Source organism: Vicia villosa, linkage group LG5, assembly GCF_029867415.1.
Source record: "Vicia villosa cultivar HV-30 ecotype Madison, WI linkage group LG5, Vvil1.0, whole genome shotgun sequence".
NCBI lineage: Eukaryota > Viridiplantae > Streptophyta > Magnoliopsida > Fabales > Fabaceae > Vicia > Vicia villosa.
The window spans coordinates 137607113-137624871 of NC_081184.1; the positions used below are offsets into that span (position 1 = coordinate 137607113).

Below are 17759 nucleotides of genomic sequence, written 5' to 3' on the forward strand. Positions count from 1 at the left end.
TTTCGGAAGCCCGTTCCATAAGAACTCCACAGTTAAGCGTGCTTGACTTGGAGTAGTATTGGGATGGGTGACCTTCTGGGAAGTTTCCTAGAAAGCGTGCGAGTGAGGTCAAAGCATGCTGAAAAGACCCGTGTTGGTTTGTGGGGTCAGTCGATCATCCTAAAAGCAGTCTGGGCGTTACAAATGGTATCAGAGCCAGACCTCTCCCAGTACGATGTGGTTCGAGGACAAACCATGCGGAAGCTGGTGGGCATGTAGCACCCGAGGCCAAAGAAGGTGAGGGGGTGGTTGCACCGCATGTAACACCCGAGGCCAAAGAGGGCAAGGGTGGTCGCCACATCGGAATGAGAGGGATCCTGAGGCCGTGCAGGTATGGGACTGCATGGTTGAAGGAAAGCTTATAAGGATTGATGGGTACTACCTATACCAACAAGATGCATCTTCTTTTCGGAAGCCCGTTCCATAAGAACTCCACAGTTAAGCGTGCTTGACTTGGAGTAGTATTGGGATGGGTGACCTTCTGGGAAGTTTCCTAGAAAGCGTGCGAGTGAGGTCAAAGCATGCTGAAAAGACCCGTGTTGGTTTGTGGGGTCAGTCGATCATCCTAAAAGCAGTCTGGGCGTTACAATAGGAGCGTACTTAGTAGAGCCCTACATGCTCCTGAGTATCCCGGTCGGGTGAGGGGTAAGGGTCATGGTGTGACTCCAACCTCTTATTACAAGAATCCTAGGAGAATAAATCCTTCAAATGAAGAAGTGTTGCAAAAGTTGGCGGAATTGCAAGCACAAGTCTCTGCATTGCAAAAAGATAAAGATTTGTATATGAGAGAAAAGTGCAATACTGCATCGGTGAGAGAAACTAGTGATAAAGCTAGTTTCAACGGTCAAAGAAAATTTCCCGAGGTATTTCTTACAAATTGTTCTATTTCCTTACAAATTGTTCTATTTTGTTAACGATAATGACTTTATATTTACTATTGGTTTAGGGCATTTCTTCTTGCCAACTATTCTTATCGGCACCGTGTTATCGCCTAGTTGGCAAGGGAAAAGTGCACAACACTGTGGGAGATTTACTTCACCATAGACCGCTCCCGGATGGACACCTGAAAGTATCGGTGGATGTTGTAGTAGATCATGATGCGATGCTACCGGTACCTGACTTGGTCTCAGAGACGACATTGCTGCGAGATGCAATAGGATCATTTGTTGCATGGCCCTCGGAGCTCATTGTCATTAGTGATGAGGTATATTGAAAACGATTAAGAAATCATTTAGTTTTCGAATGTCAATTCTAAACCGTTTATTAACTATTTTTTACATTTTAATTTTAGATTGCTCCTATAAAACCCGCAAATAAGGGTAAAGGGATTTTACAGGAGGAGGAGTCTGTTGCATCACTAAAAGAGGTACATTTAAAGTGTTAATAATTAATCTGAATCTAAATCTGCATGATTTTATATTTTACCTAACTTATATGATTTTTAGGCATCCGCTCGGGAGTCACAACAAGTGACGCAGCATGTTTGTACCGTACCACCCACTGGTCCTCCGAAGCCAGCGGGAAAAAAAGGCGGTGCTTTTGTGCCTCGGTACCGGTCGACGCTCGCAACAATGGTTGATATGTCCGATTTGAAGGACGGTGCTTTACGTGAAATCGTTATGGATGAGAGTGTCTTCGGTATTGAATTCAAGTCACTTATTGAACTTGATGACTTGGAGGAGATTTTTAAGCATGATCAACTAGGCGTCAATAACATGCACTCATACATCCGGTAATATTCCCTCATCCGATATATTATTTAATTAGTCTCACAATATAATTTATTTACACATTTCAATGAAAATAATCTAATGTTTGTTATGTTTTTATTTAAGGTTGTTGTATGACAGAGTGTTGCGCGGGACTCCGTTGTCTAACAGATTCCGTTTCGTGTCTTCCGCCCACTGCAGCGGAATGGCAATTGCTTCGGAACGGGAATCAGTTAGACAGCGATTAGTCGATAGATTCATGTCCACCGGCAACACAGAATGTCTGCATCTTTGGGCGTATAATACCCGACCAGTAGGGTTAGTTTCTCATTCTTTGTTCATCTAATCTCTGTTTCTTTTGTGTATAGCAAAATTTTCATATAACCTATTGTTTTTATTTATAGAGCACACTGGTTGCTGCTTGCTATCAACCCTATAAGGGAAGTCGTGTATTATCTGAATTCGGTAAACGGTGAATGGACCAATTATCAGGCCATGAAGGACATCGTTGATTTGTAAGTGGGATCGTTCTAAATATATATTCGTGTATATTTATATATATATTTACTTATTTGTGGGATTGATCTAAACATATGCTTTTATATATTTGTTAATTAGATCAATACAAGTGTTCCGAAGTCAACGGGACGCACAGGTATCCCGAACTAAATCTAGCAACATTACTTGGATCCAAGTGCAGGTACATTATTTTTCACAATGTTGCTTATAATATATTTATGCTACTTGATAAAACAATGCACAACTATAGAATCTTATTTGTTTTTCTATGTAGTGTCCGCAACAGCGAAACAGTTACGAGTGCGGATACTTTGTATTGAGGTATATAAAAGAAATCCTTCAGGCAAATCAATTAGAGATTCCGCTCACGGTATGAATTTATAACTTAAGATAATTTCATATAACTTATTACATTTAACTAAATGTATCATTCATATTTTTTTTTTGTTTTGTAGTACCTTGACGAATTCCGTGCCGCTACATACCCGAAACTTAAGTTGGAAGAAATAAAAGAGGATTTGAGTCATTTTTACATTAAGCACTTTTTCATGTAGGATTTGTGTCGATTTACTTACAATTTTATATAACATTATTGATGTTGTAATATATGATGTATATATATAATTTTGGATATTATTTTGGTATATATATTGTCTTACTGATGGCTGAAATAATATCGTCGAAAATAAATTACAGGTCGAAAATAAATTACAGGTCGAAAATATTACAGGTCGAAAATATTACAGGTCGACTGGGAGGATTAAATTACAGGCTGCACATTAAAAAACCTCACAAACCTACTAAAGCGCTTCTAAGTAAAAGCGCTGCCAAAGATTAATAAAAAAGAATTAAAAAAAAAAACGCAACATACGAAAGCGCTTCTGTAAAAGCGCTCTTATAGGGTGGGCTTTAAGAGCGCTTTTTCCTAAAAAAGCGCTCTTAAAGGCCACCCTATAAGAGCGCTTTTCCAAAAGCGCTTTCGTATGTTGTTTTTTTTTTTTTTTTAACTCTCACAGGGGGCTATAAGAGCGCTTTTCTGGAAAAAGCGCTCTTAAAGGGGGGCCTACGAGAGCGCTTTTTCCAGGAAAACGCTCTTATAGGGGGACCTACGAGAGCGCTTTTTCCAGAAAAGCGCTCTTATAGGGGGGGCCTACCAGAGCGCTTTTAGAAGCGCTTTTGTAGGCTACGCCAGCGCAGCCTTTAACAGCGCTTTTAAGCGCTCTAAAAGACCAAAATAAGCGCTGTAAAAGCCCTTGTACGGCGTAGTGCTTCTCAACTTCTCATTAATGGGTACGTGAGGATGAGCAAGGAACAACGTGGTTGGTGGTAACAACAACTATGCATGGATTGTTTAGGGTTAGGGTTTCAAGGCATGGTGACAGTGGCGAAGAACAAGATGAAACGATTTGGAAATTTTTTGAGACATGGCTTTTGTGTGTCATGTTTATAAGGTTAGAGTTTGAGAAAATGGATTGGGCCAGAGAACTCTTTGCACTGGGCTGGGTTATTACCAGTCACTGTTACATGGAGTAATATAGTATCGGTCGGGTTTGGGGTTCAAATGGCCTAATCAATCCAACTGAACCCGACCATGCAGACCCAAAATAGACCGTTTAGTTCACCCTCTCAATCCGCTGAACCAAATAAAACCGACCGTTTGCTTATTTTCAAATTCGGTCTGATTAGTTATCATCAGATGGTCTTTTTAATGTCCACCCCTAGTTCAGGCATAATAAAGGTCTCTTTAAAGCTACCAGCTTTGAACAAATTTCATATTATCATCATAAATATGTGGTTAAATTTCTTCCTTTTAAAATCAAATGTTTCGATCGAACTGGATGTGACTTTTTCGAGATCATCGATGATATTATCAAGATGTTGCAACGTCCACCAGAATGTTGAAGTGTAATGTTTGATATATGTTAAAATCCCTTATATATTGTTATTTTATGATATCAATGGTATTTTGATTTGTGAAATTGTTGTACTTCAATTCTAGTTTTCCTGCATTTTGTAAGGTATTGTTCTGAAATTGTATTGTCGTTGGATATCAGAAATGCAACTCCAAGAAAGTTTGTGATTTATTACATCTTGGTGCATCCCGGAGATGTATCTTTAGAATCTAAGGACATTTAAGTACTTTTGCGCGGTACACTAGAAAAGCATAAGGTGTGTTAAGAAATCCTAGGGGTGGCAAAAAATAACGAGTCTAACGGGTCATTCCGACGGGGTCGTTGCACCTAGGGGTGGCAAACGGGCATGTCCGCCCCGTTTAGGCCCGCCCCGCAAAAGCCCGCAAAAAAATTGGGCGGGCGGGCATACTTAAGGATGAGGACCTAATATCTTTACCCGCCCGACGCTAAAAGTGAGAGCGGGGCACTACTCTCTTAGTTCTAAAAATACAAAAATTCATGTAAATGCATGTGCCCGCAAAAGCCCGTATAAAAAACGGGGCGGGGCGGAGCGAGACGGGGCGGTCACATAAGAGGCTGAGGGCTTAAATCCTTGACTCACCTTGCACTAAAGTGCGGACAAAAAGGACATGCCCAACGGACCGGACCCATTTTGCCACCCCTAATTGCACCTCTACATTAAAGTGTAAGTAAGATAATAACTAAGTTATCAAGATTTAATTTTAAATAAAATACATAAAAAATCTAAATTTTGTCAAGACTAGATTGAATCTTACTATTTTTTTTAAAAGTTAACAAGTCTTCCCAAAAATATATATACAATGATCTTATCGAAAACTATAAAATTCCAAGTATAAAATTCAAAGCTCACTTTATTAGAAGATACAAAAGACAAATTCCACTTTAAACAAATCAACAGAAATAAATCTATGGATCCATAAGCAGCATAGTCAAAGGTAAACATAACATTGCTTCATGCTGACTCAGATCACTCTCATACTCCATTTTTAGCTATCTGGATAATACAAAGCCTGAGTCTCTCATCTTTATCTTCTTACCAACCATCTATTATCACCAGATTAGTTACATTATTGATTATTTATGTAATAACAATAATAAATTATTACCTATTTTTAACTTGTGCTCTTTACTTCTTGTTAATTAGTTTGGATAAAACTGCCAGCATTGCATGATATATATATATATATATATATATATATATATATATATATATATATATATATATATATATATATATATATATATATATATATATATATATATATTTAGCCATGAATGACTCATTCTACCCATCACCGTTTTCAAAGGACATTACTAAATCTCATTGGTAAATTCTTTTCTTTCCCACTTTCTATGTCCTATTTTTCTCTCCCACATTTAGATGGTATATTTTTGTTCATTCTTAATTTGAGATTTCATGTTCTTTTTGCAGCTAATTGCTCTATTGATATTGGTTCATTTCTTTGAGAAATTATATACACTTGTTGGAGGAGGGCATAAAACAAACACATTGTTGGAAGAGAATTTGGATCTTGCTATAGAAGCAAAGATGTTGGGAATTTTCAACAAAAAATTGGTGAATCCACCTCAAGAGCTGAATTGTCCAGCTCCATTGAATTCATCCAAAAAATCTAAACTTCCTGATGAAATCCTTCAACATTTCATATCATTCAATCCTTCCCATGCTTACTCCATGAACTTTGGAAATGATGCTATTCTAGGTTATTCTCCTTCAAACAACCATCAAGGGTATGTAACAATGAATTGGATATGAAATTATATATTTTTTTCTCATGAAAATTTACAAATGTGGTATGCATGTATATGCTGCAGGATGTTTTGTGGTTTGGATAACATATATTGTGCATTCATGGGTAGCTTGAACAATTTGAGTATGCTAATAAAGCAATATGGGTTATCAAAGGGAACTAATGAGGCCAATTTCGTCATTGAAGCCTATAGGACACTTCGCGACAGAGGTCCATTTCCTGCGGATCAAGTCATCAAAGAACTTGATGGTAGTTTTGGATTTGTGATATTTGATAACAAAGCTGAAACAGTTTTTGTTGCTTCGGTAAGTTTCTTTTTCAATCAGTTTAGGGATGTTGTTGAGTATGGTGTTGGTATTAATGGGCTAGGATGTTGGTTGTGTTTGAGCAGGATAGTAATGGACAGATTGAGCTTTTCTGGGGTATTGCAGCTGATGGTTCTGTTGTTATTTCTGAGAATGTGGAACTTGTTAAAGCAAGTTGTGCTAAGTCATTTGCACAATTCCCACCTGGTATATACATTTTTTTCCCTTGCAAAATGAGTTTAATTGTTAATATATTTTCAGTGCAAATTTAGTATCACAGGATGTTGTCAGAATCACGGATCAAGACGTGATTCTGACAAAATTTACCATGATACTAAGCATACACTGTCCAAAAAGGAACATAATGAATATTGGATTGCATTGCAGGGTGCATGTTTCACAGTGAGCATGGTTTAACAAGTTATGAACATCCAATGAAAAAAATGAAGTCAATGCCACGTGTTGATAGTGAAGGAGCTATGTGTGGGGCCAACTTCTCTGTTGACTCCCAATCAAGGAAGCCAATGATGCCACGTAATGGAAGTGAAGCTAATTGGGCTACTTGGGGCTCACAAGCTTGATTCATATAATCACCATGAACCCAGATTCCCTGTTAAAAGTTTCTGCATTCAAAAGAACCCAGATTCCCTGCAGTTAAAAATGTATATAAGCATTTTCTTTTTCTTTATTATTATTATAAGAGGGTAAAATCCTTTGTGATTTTCCTTTTCCTTTTTCTGTTTACTTGTATTTGTATATAGGTTATAATAATATTATAATATTATAATAATAACAAGTTTAAATTTGGAATTCAGTTTTGCAATGTTTGTTTCGTTACTATGTTCTTAAATGTTACTTTCTATTCCAATTAAAGTTTTGTGGAAGATATGTTGGAACATACTTTACATAATTGCACCGATGGAAGGCTAAATGTAGATCAAGCAACATACTATGTCAATGTATAAATTATTTTTACAATGACATCAGTTATTTGGAATGACATGTCCGAAGTTGGTTTACACCGACAGTTCATGCTTTTTAAACTCTACAATTTATTCAATTATTTGTCTCTAATTACTAGTCCCATACTATATAGTTATTTGGAATATAGACCGAAATACAATTAAACTTATGTAAATTAGTTTTAAAGACATTATATTTTAAAAATGATGTGCATATCTTTCAATTTGTGATTTTTTTTATAAGTTTTGCACTTGGATTGTTGAGTTTAACGATTGATATATAAAAATATACATATTCGTATTACCAAATATTTTATAAAGTGATATAAAAAATGTGTTGTATAACTTCCCCATCTATGTCAATTATAGTTTACAAATGGCATAACACCTCATTATTTCCTTAAAATACAATAATAAATTGATAATTTTAGCGTTAAAATTCACGGGACTTGCATTACATATTACAAATGAGAAATTATTACAAGATGAGAAATTATGATGTAAATCTTTGTATAGCTGTTGGGGAGATAGACTGTAACAAAAGATTGTTTTTTTTACTTTTTAATGGTAATCAAAACAACTGTGCCCCTTGATTCAATAAAAACAACCTTACTCCAATTAAGTTACATATGTTTGTAGACAGTCCAATAAGGCTCCGTGATCATGTAGGATTCATTGACCTTGAGTTGGAAGACAATCAGAGCCTAGAGTATCAAAGATATAAATAAGGGACTTGGTCGATCTGATTAGGAGCATCAATGATACAGAATACGACCTGCGAAGTTCAGCAGATCAACCTTTTGAAAAGATGTCAACTGCTTCTGATCAAACTGTTTGTTGTTGCCAAACTTTTAATCCATGTCCACAAAAATCTGCAACAACACGAGAAACCAGAATGTTTTTATAAGGGCAAAGGGGTTGCACCGCATCAAATGTTTTTAGAAAAATTAATCAAATACCAATGCCAAACTGCTCATGGAACACAATCCATCCGTGTCCAACTAACCTCTAAATCAGCAAGTGGTTCATAAGATTTCATCTCCCTTGTATCGAACACTGTAATGCCTGTTATTCTCTGAATTCCAGGTTTAGTAGCTATGAGATTCTGCATGTCATGACATTGCTAACAGTATTAAACACAAAATTATCACACTCTAAGGAGAAGTGAGATGTAATGTAAGTTGCAACTCATGTAATGCACTGAATTGTGATTTGGAACAAAAACTTCTTTAAATCATTGTACAACTACAACTACAACTGTTTGTCTTTTATTAGTTATTATTACCTGAAAATGAGGCCTAAATGGATAAATCATTATTACTCGAGGGCTAGTTTTATTAAAATCTCAAAAAATATCCTAGCAATTGATCTCAGAAATTATCACCCAAATTCCAAAGAGCTATCACAACAGATATAAGCCCCAAAGCACTAACAAAAATGAAATGAAATGACTGCAGACTAATTAAGGCCTTAAGTGGCCTGCAGCAGCCCTTCCCCACTATTTCCCACTCACGAATTTCATGCGCCCTTCTGTTATGATTACACCATTGAAAGTGTTTCATTATCAATAGCGAATGAAGACTACATATAAATGTCCAGCTCTACGACCTTCCTTATTGCTAAACCTCAACATGCATTTTTTGTTGCATCAGAACTCAAAGGACCCAAAGTTATAAAAGAAGTGAAAAGATAACAAAAAGTTGATAATGACTAATCCACATGTTGCAGACATGATAAGCTAAAAGCAATTTACTAGAAAAAATATTTTATAAAAAAGAAAGCTGAAGAGAGTAAATGGAAGTTTTTAGGTTAGGAACCGGCCAAATGTTATGTAGTATGATTTCAAAATTTCTATACCACTTCCACTATAACAGGTATATGATATAAGAGCAGAATTCTTTAAATTTATACCAGGCTGAAATTAGTGGATCCTAAAGCCTCAACCTGTGATAAAACCTGTGCAAAGATTTCAACATCGTATGTTAGAGTTAACTGCAAGAAAAATTCAAATAACAGGATTATGACAATATCTAAACTCCGGACCAAACACAAATTGTGATACAAAGACACCATGAGGGCAAAATTATACTTTTGACAATCCAAGGCAGAGATGATCCACACAAAATACATTACCATTGATTGAAGACCATTAATCATAACAGCTGTCTCCCCAGGTGAACCATTTTGGGACACACTAACTTCAAACGGGCCGACCCCTCTCTCTGTCAGGTTTGTAAGATTCAGTTTTAGCTGCAAAGAACAAGCAATAAACTTCAGCTTCCATTTTATATTTTCTTCTTTTAGTACACTAAACTAGAGGGTCAAGGGCGATTAAAAATAGCAATGCATGTACCCTAAGATGGTGAATAAACTCTACCAAGAGGTGCTACATAGGATGAAAAATGGCCCATGGCCCAAAACCAAGAATACCTAAGATGCAGTTTTCAGGTTTATAATGTGTAGACTGGTCATAAATTACCGTGAATGGTCTTTGAAGATTAATGATAGATGGAACTTCTACAACTTGCAACTCAATTTCTTTTTTTGTTGTTGGCTGCAAAGGAACATTTCAAGATTAATTAATTACTGGTGTATGAGAACTAAATAATCATAAGTAAGAAACTGAAGGTCACGTTAAAAGCATTAAACTTCAATTACTAAGCTTACGTGCATCTAACAGGATTTGAAAATTAAACATGTAATCGGCTTTATTGTTTTGAAAGTGAAGGAGAAAAATGAAATACATCATACTAGATTCAGATAAATGATGTGCAGAAACAAAGAAGATTGACCATCAGCGGTCATTGTTTACTGATACTTAACAAGGTTACATCACACCAGATAATTAATTCATCTATGGATCATCATTATAGAAGAAAAAACACTTACAGTCCCCAATATTTGCTGGGTCTGCAGGCGACCAGGTTCACCCAAATTTGTTCGCCATGTTATTTGGAGTTTACCAAGAACGTTACTTCCATCAACTTTAGTTTGAGCAGAATCATCCAGTGATGACTTCAATTGATAGAGATAGTTGTAAATTCCTCCACCAGATCTTATTAGTACTGGGGGCTTAAATGTCTCCCTGAATTTAAGCTAATATATAATCAAACAACAATAAAAAAAATAGAAACATGGTGTTTGTTTATTTAGTACTCCCTCCGTCTCATAATAAGTGTCCCATTTGAGTAATGCGCGGTTTTTAAGAAAATGATTGGATGTGTTGGTTTTAGTAAAAAAGTTAATGTCATTTACTAGAATACCCCTATTAATAATAGTTGAATAACGTGAAAGTTAATAAATAGGGGTATAATAGTGGAAAAATAATAATGATTGATGCATTGGAATTGTAAATGGACAATTAATTTGAGACAAGGAAAAACTGCAAATGGGACACTTATTATGAGACGGAGGGAGTAATGTTTAACACCAAAAGAAATACAAAGCACTGACCTTGTAGGACTATCTTTCTTAGAATGGTGTCCATCACCTATAAGTATTGTTGCACCATAATGCTGAGCAGGTTCAAAATCAACTTGGTCCATGAAAAGGTTAGATTTAGTATGGTTTTCAATACAAGCCTCCAAAAAGGTAGTTTCCTGAGACAAATCAAGGAGGTAAATTGAAGCACTTTCAGAATTCTATGAGCTTCATAATTGTTGAGAGAGATCTCAACTGAATACTTTTGTTTTTCTGTTTTGAATTTCAATTCTTAATGAATTACTAAGGGTGTAGTCTATTATAAGACTCAAGGCATTAACTAGTAGCTAATTACTATTAGTTAGTTCCTGAAATTTTGGGGAAATTCCTGAAAGCTAGGAGGTTAGTTATGCTAGGCAGTTGTACTGTGCAGCTAGTGCACAATACTTACAGTAGTCAGATTTTCTAGATTCTTCTATATCTTACTGAACCAGTTCTCTTAATAGTAGGTAAGGATGGGCACTTCACTTTACAAAGCAGGTATAATTTCCTTAAAAGTCTTAAAAATCAAATATTAAAACATGACATTTTCAAACCTAATACTGATAACAGACTCAACTTCATAAATATGTTTGCCTAAAGTCAGGGGGCTTAATCTGTCAAAGTTTCTCCTGGAAACATAAAAAAGGGAAAGGTGGCTACTGGCTAATCAATACATAAAGGAATAAAGGTTAAAGAACTTATGAGGTGTTCAGTTTGTTTCTATTCTCATTTTTAGTTACTATGGATGTATTCTTTGATAAGGTCAGAGTTATTTCCTGTTGTCAACCTTTTGCAAAGGAAATAGTGAAAAACTGGAAATATTGTTTTTACCAAATTCTCCACAAAGTCATGGAACTAGGAAGAAAAATGAAAATACTGACATGATTGTAATTATTAGGTGGATGTGAAAACATATATTGTAAGCTCATGGTGTTTTATGGTTGGCTAAACAGATTCACTACAAAGAGTATATAATTAAATCCAATTTATGCTCCCTGGGATGCCATCAACAAATTAATGATGTGCATTGAACTACAAAAAATGATATTTTAAAGGAGGATAAGACTTAAATGGAAAAATAGACGTATACTGTTGCATATTTGATTATCTTACCTTTCAAGAAAATCTATGTCTCTGAACTAATTGTTACTGACCTCAATAACATTGAATGAAAGTGTGTTTGACACCACAAATAAAAGGAAAGTTGGTGAATGGATAATGCTTCTGAGGAGTTGGTATTTTGTTGGTTTTAAACATAGATTTGATTATATGTTTCCATTTCAAGAACATATAGTTGTAAATAATACTGAACCCAATCAATTAAAAAGTGTAACCTGAAAATTGCTAATACCAACAAAAATATACTGCATCATTGCATACGGCTACACTATGCTATTCACAACACGACCCCGTGTTAGTCTAGTCTAGGAAAATAATAAAAACTTACAAGTATGTAGAATATTCAATCATCAACATACCTTGATAACGCGGACCTGCAAAAGAAATTTCAGAATGTGGGTGAGCATATAAATGCATAAAGAAAAGTTTGAAAACATTTTTTTAACTATTGGCCTAGCAGCCAATACATACATACTCAAAGAAACGCTTGTAGGAAGGGGGGATGTGGTGACTTGGGTTTGAACCCGGAATTTCACATAAAACGTCCTAACAGTCAAACCACTAGGATGTAACAACAAGAACAAAAAGCATTCAATAACCCAGTTACTATATAATAGTATTAAAACTCACTCAATATGATTAACAAAAGAAAAAGATTAATACCTTTGTCCTGACAGAAAGTGGATTAGCAACGATGAACTTGAAAAATTGGGGAAGATATTTACGCTCTCCGTCACCATCATTGTACAATGCAGTGCAAACCAGCCTGAAAGGAAGATATAGTATACAGTCAATCAAATTAATGTGTTTGAAAGAAGCATAGCATACCCTAGTCCCTAACAAAAGGACATTGTTGAGGGTTAAAACTTACGTGTGAGGTCCAAGCTCTTTGACATCATGTTCTACAATAAAATCATAACGCCCACCAGCACGTATAGTCTCAACTGGCGCTTTCGACGTATCTAATAGAAGTATTCTCTGTCTCTCTGTTTGTATTTCAGCCTGGCAGTAACAGTTTCAAATATCCAATTGGATTAAAATTTCAAACGAAATAAAAACATGCAAATTCAGTACTCTCACTATTATGAATAAAACGCATATGCATTTTCTGGTACTTAAGTTGATTAAAGACAGTTTTAGGGTTTGATCTAAACTATTTAAGATAACATACAAAAACAGCTTACAGCAAGGGTTAAGGGAATCTACATCTACTTATCCAACATAGATGAATTAAAAACAAAAAGAAACTAATGAGTACAATGCAAGTAAGGGTAATTGAACAGTATGAAGGTTAACTAACCTTGATAATAACTTCTCTGACTTCAATGTTGGAACTATTGTTTATACTTATATAGCTACAGAAAGTCTCTCCCAAGTAAATAGCTCTGCAACAAGCAAACTGGAAAGTAAATAACATGAAAAATATGTAATTGAAAATGTAGAGAGAGAGAGAGAGAGAGAGAGAGAGAGAGAGAGGACCCGAAGGATTGAGGGAGAACGAGGAGGCCAGAGAGACCCATGGAATCGGAGAAGTGATGAAGGAGGAAGCGTTCACGATAACTGGGATCGGAATCGGGGGCGATGAGGTCTGCGGCGGAAGGGGCAGAAGGATCGTCGAAGTGGTCTTCACCGACGAAGAGGTCGTCGGGATCGATACGAAGGGGAGGATCGACATTGAAGGATGGACGGCAAAGTCTCATAACCCTAAACGCAACTGAATGAGAAGATGAAGATCCTCCAGTTTGACTCATCTTCTTCTAAGAAATTCAAATGTGAAATTGTAAATGTGTTGCAGTCACATAAGAATCAACACCTAGATCGTTTGCAATGTGTTTGTTTCAAAATGATAATGGAATTGGATTCAGGGTTTTTCTATCCTCAAGATGAAATTGTTACTTTGATGGATTGATGAAATGTGGGGTTCTGAACTCAAGAGAATGTCAATCATCATATATTCAAACAAACAAGAATAATTTGAACCACAATATACATGATTTTATTAATGTCAATTTTTCAAAGAATACGATTAATGTTTTTTTTTTTTTTTTAATCAAGTATAATGTATTTTTTTACATCTAAATCTAGAGACGAACTCGAACTCCATAAATCTTAGTTCAACGTTCAACTCGTATAAATCGATATTGTTAGATTAGGTGCTGAATCTTGGAATTCAAGGTTGTGTGTGTGAATTTTTAGTGACTAATAAGAGTGTTTATAATCGAAAAAATCCATTAAAAAAATTACTAATTGAAAATCGCAAAATAATTGCATTTAGTTCGGATGTGTTTCAGACATTTTATAACAGAATTGCACGTTTTGATTCGGTTTGGGATTTGTACTGAAGCAAACCAAACTAAATCCCATTATGTTACAACCAAAACTGATCTTAACCCACGTCCAACTTAAACTCAAACTTATTATGCATTAACCTTACAACTACGAACGATTTTCTCTTTTTCACACTTATTGAAATTCTGGTACTTGTATCTCATGTCACTACTGATGTCCCAACATCAGAACATGATGTCAAGACAGATGTTACAACATCGTCAGTTGAAACAACACATATTTACCAAACAGAAGAGCATGCATAATACAGTTGCATAATGGTAAATAACACAGATAATTGTTAACACAATTCAGTGCAACAACACCTAATCTGGGGGCTACCAATCTAGGAAGGAAACTCATTATTAGCAATACTAGTTCAAAGCCTAAACAGTCTCAGTTTACAACTTTTCTCCTAATTCCTACCCAGTGCAACTTCTACTTAGAAATCAACATCTAAATATGAGAAATCGACATCTAACCTCCGATCACCACAGTGATAAACAAACAGTTTCAATCATAGTTAATGTTTCAAAACAAGTCACAATCTAGTGACAAAATTAATCACAAACAAGTGATACAAGAAGATCAAACTTCCAACACAATATACTTAGTCTTGCTTCACAACATCAACTAAGACCAATACTTGATCTTGCTTAAAATCTTCAATCAAGAACAATAATAAACTATTTTGCTTAAAAGCTTCAAGAGTGAGAACAACAACTTGACAAACTGTCAGGTAACAAACAGTCTACCACACTGTATCAAAAGATACGTGGGTGACTTGCACACACACACAAGAGACTCTCAAAACTTCAGACCCAAGACTTCCCATAATTTTACTATTGTGAAAGTTGTGTTTCATTAGGTCTAGGGTTCTCTATAAATACTCTTCAGCAGCCCATAGGCTTCGTAACCTTTTTCCAAATGTTACATGACCCACAAGCTGAGAGATGCACTAAATCTGCAGAGAGATCTTTTTTAATCTTGGAACTAATCTTCATGTTTCCTAAATTTTTCAATCATCCAATTTTAGAAACTTTGATTCTGTTGGAGATTTGATTCTATACTTCCAGAATAAATCTTCTTGACGTGCGAATATTATTGAGATATATCTGAAAAAATCACAAAATCAAATCAAATCTATCAAGATTTAAAACAGCCTGTACTGATGTTCTTGTTCAGAATGTCATGACATCTGTTAGAAAATTTGTCTTCACTATAAGCTCAAACTCTGTTGTATCAGTATGATCAAGATGTTACGACATCTTGCTCAACATCTATCATGAACCATGTTTTAGCAAAATTGTTGTCAACCTAAAACTATGTAACTAACACTTATAGTTTCAGTTTCAACCTTTTTAAATCTCTCCGGACAATATTGCACCTTACTTGTCATATACATCTTGTCTCTTCTGATCTAATCTCTCATCTTTTATGTTTTTTCTTTTTCATGTTCTCATTTTTATATTATTGTTCTCTCTTCAAATTTTGTTTTTATCGTAGCTTTTCTTGCCTAATCTTTCCTCTCTTCTATTCTTTATTTTCTTCTTCTCTAATCTCTCTCTCCTTTCTTTTTTTTATTACAATAGTTTTTATATTGTTTTATGCTACTATTTTACGTTTTTATTTCACTTTTGTCTAATATAATTTTTGCATATTAAATAAAAAGTTATTGTCAAAATATGTTGAGTTTATTTTATTTGGCAATGTGTGAATGACAAACCACAAAGTTATGTTGTCCTATATATGTGTATGTATGGGTCAAATTTAAATGTTGTAAAAAAATCAAACAAATCCAAACTCCATTGATTTGGTTTAGTTTGATTCTAAAAGTTTGTCGAACCTAACTGAACCGCACGTTTTTTCTCTTCCAGTTTGGATGACTTTTAGCATTCAAACTGCACTACGAACACCCCTAATGATTATTAACATTTCATCTACATACCCAAAAAAAATCTAATGACGTAAGACCATGCATCCTAATTAATTTGACATCTTTATTTTCTAAAGGATATTTTATGTACACCTAGAGAATGATCAGTTTTCCACTTATATAGTAGAACAGTTGTGACCACCCGCTATTCTTCAAGCGTGTGATGTGAGGAGTCATTGAATGCATCTTCGACTTGGATCTCATATGTTTTTCCCCAAGTTAATACCCATACACTGCAAACGATTTTTCGAATTGTTATTTTCTTTAAAGGACAAGGTGATCTTGATCCTCGAGGACGACAAGGCGGGTGAGCATTCATCGTCAGCGAGGAAGGATCCACCCCATCATCCCTCTATGTGGAATGATCCTACATTTGACGACATAAAATTCACTAGCACTATCCTTCCTTTTGACGAATATTCTCTAGGTAGCAACATTTCCAACGAGACACCTCAAAAATTATCTAATTTGAAGGAGAATCATTTGTTGAGCGTCTTGTGGATGGAGTGGGGTAATCATGATAAACATGCCAAATTTGTGAAGGGGCTGAAGTACAATCTCTTGGTTTCCCAAGGGAATGTCACCTAAGGTCATGCAATATTGAATACCTTGCTTAAGGAGAAGGAGGATTTGGCAACTAAACTTGAGATTGATGAGTAAAATGCATGGGATCTTGTTGTTTAAAAAGAACCTTAAGGAGTCCCTTGAGGAAGCCCTTTGCTCCAAGAAGATACTGGAAGATAAGGAGGTGTTTACGCTCAAAGACGAGTTAATGGATACCTCTGACGTATATTTTAATCGGGCAAAGGAACAGGTAACATTCCTCCATCTAGAGATAGACTTGAGCCAACTGGATATCTTCAAAGTGATATACGACATCCAATTGGTGGAGGAAGGAAAAATTTTACATTCTGAGAAACTTGATGTGTCTCTAGAAGAAAGCCCCCAAACTAAGCTTGAGGGCGACAAGGCGAAGATGGAAGAAACATTGGATCTATGTGCTTGCTTGTATGAAGTCAATGAATCTCCAGAAAATCCCTAGAAGAATTTTGATGACAATAACACTAATCATTGTTGAAGTCAGTGGTAACATCTTTTCAACTCCTTGGTGATGGTGATTAACTTGAATACACCTCAAGTATAATCCACAAAGGGACTCAAGGTTCCACTTAAGTGCTTGTTTGACCGATATATATGTCAAAGGAGCTTAAAAGTCTCTGAATTATTAAAGAGAGGAAGTGTGAAAACTCGAATGGTCGTGTCGTTCTGAGTGACTAGAGTCTTATGAAAGTAGGTGAGCAACTCCTAAGATATTAAGGCAACTCATACACACACTTAAAATATCTTTTGAAACTTATTTTTAACTAACAAAACACCTAAAATGTTTTTAAGTCTTAACCAATTGAATAGGAAAATGTCACTTCATCAAAGATAACTTTTTGAACTATCTAATTGATTAAAGCCTAAAGTTAATAGATTAGAATAAGCAAAATCTATTATATAATCGATTAAGATGTTGTCTTAATGCTTTGTGAGTGAGAACTAATTGTGAATAAAGTGTTGTACTATGTTGTGCCACTATTTTTATTTAAATATTTTCTTCACTAAATTTGAATTAGTGCTCTGTGAGTGAAAACTAATTGTGAGTAAAGTATTATGCTAGCGTTGTGTTAGAAT

At 35.4% G+C, this 17759-nt stretch overlaps 2 protein-coding genes and 1 pseudogene across 2 annotated transcripts; 2 read left to right on the forward strand and 1 right to left on the reverse strand.

Annotated features, from left to right (window-relative positions):
• The first annotated feature begins 1535 nt into the window (after window positions 1-1535).
• LOC131605546 (uncharacterized) lies at window positions 1536-3837 on the forward strand. The gene is made up of 5 exons (XM_058877891.1): window positions 1536-1771; window positions 1875-2066; window positions 2153-2263; window positions 2367-2442; window positions 3724-3837. Exons 1-5 carry the CDS (start codon window positions 1611-1613, stop codon window positions 3835-3837), a joined length of 654 nt encoding a protein of 217 aa, XP_058733874.1. The 5' UTR covers window positions 1536-1610.
• Window positions 3838-5472: 1635 nt separating this feature from the next.
• On the forward strand, window positions 5473-7089 carry LOC131602698 (uncharacterized; annotated as a pseudogene).
• Window positions 7090-7583: 494 nt separating this feature from the next.
• Window positions 7584-13772, reverse strand: LOC131602694 (uncharacterized). The gene is made up of 12 exons (XM_058874866.1): window positions 13298-13772; window positions 13119-13203; window positions 12690-12820; window positions 12482-12584; window positions 12178-12192; window positions 10691-10836; window positions 10127-10322; window positions 9717-9791; window positions 9371-9487; window positions 9149-9193; window positions 8244-8342; window positions 7584-8109 (listed from the first exon to the last, which is right to left on the reverse strand). The coding sequence occupies exons 1-12, from the start codon at window positions 13567-13569 to the stop codon at window positions 8089-8091; spliced, it is 1305 nt and encodes a 434-aa protein (XP_058730849.1). The 5' UTR covers window positions 13570-13772; the 3' UTR covers window positions 7584-8088.
• Between the last annotated feature and the right edge of the window lie 3987 nt (window positions 13773-17759).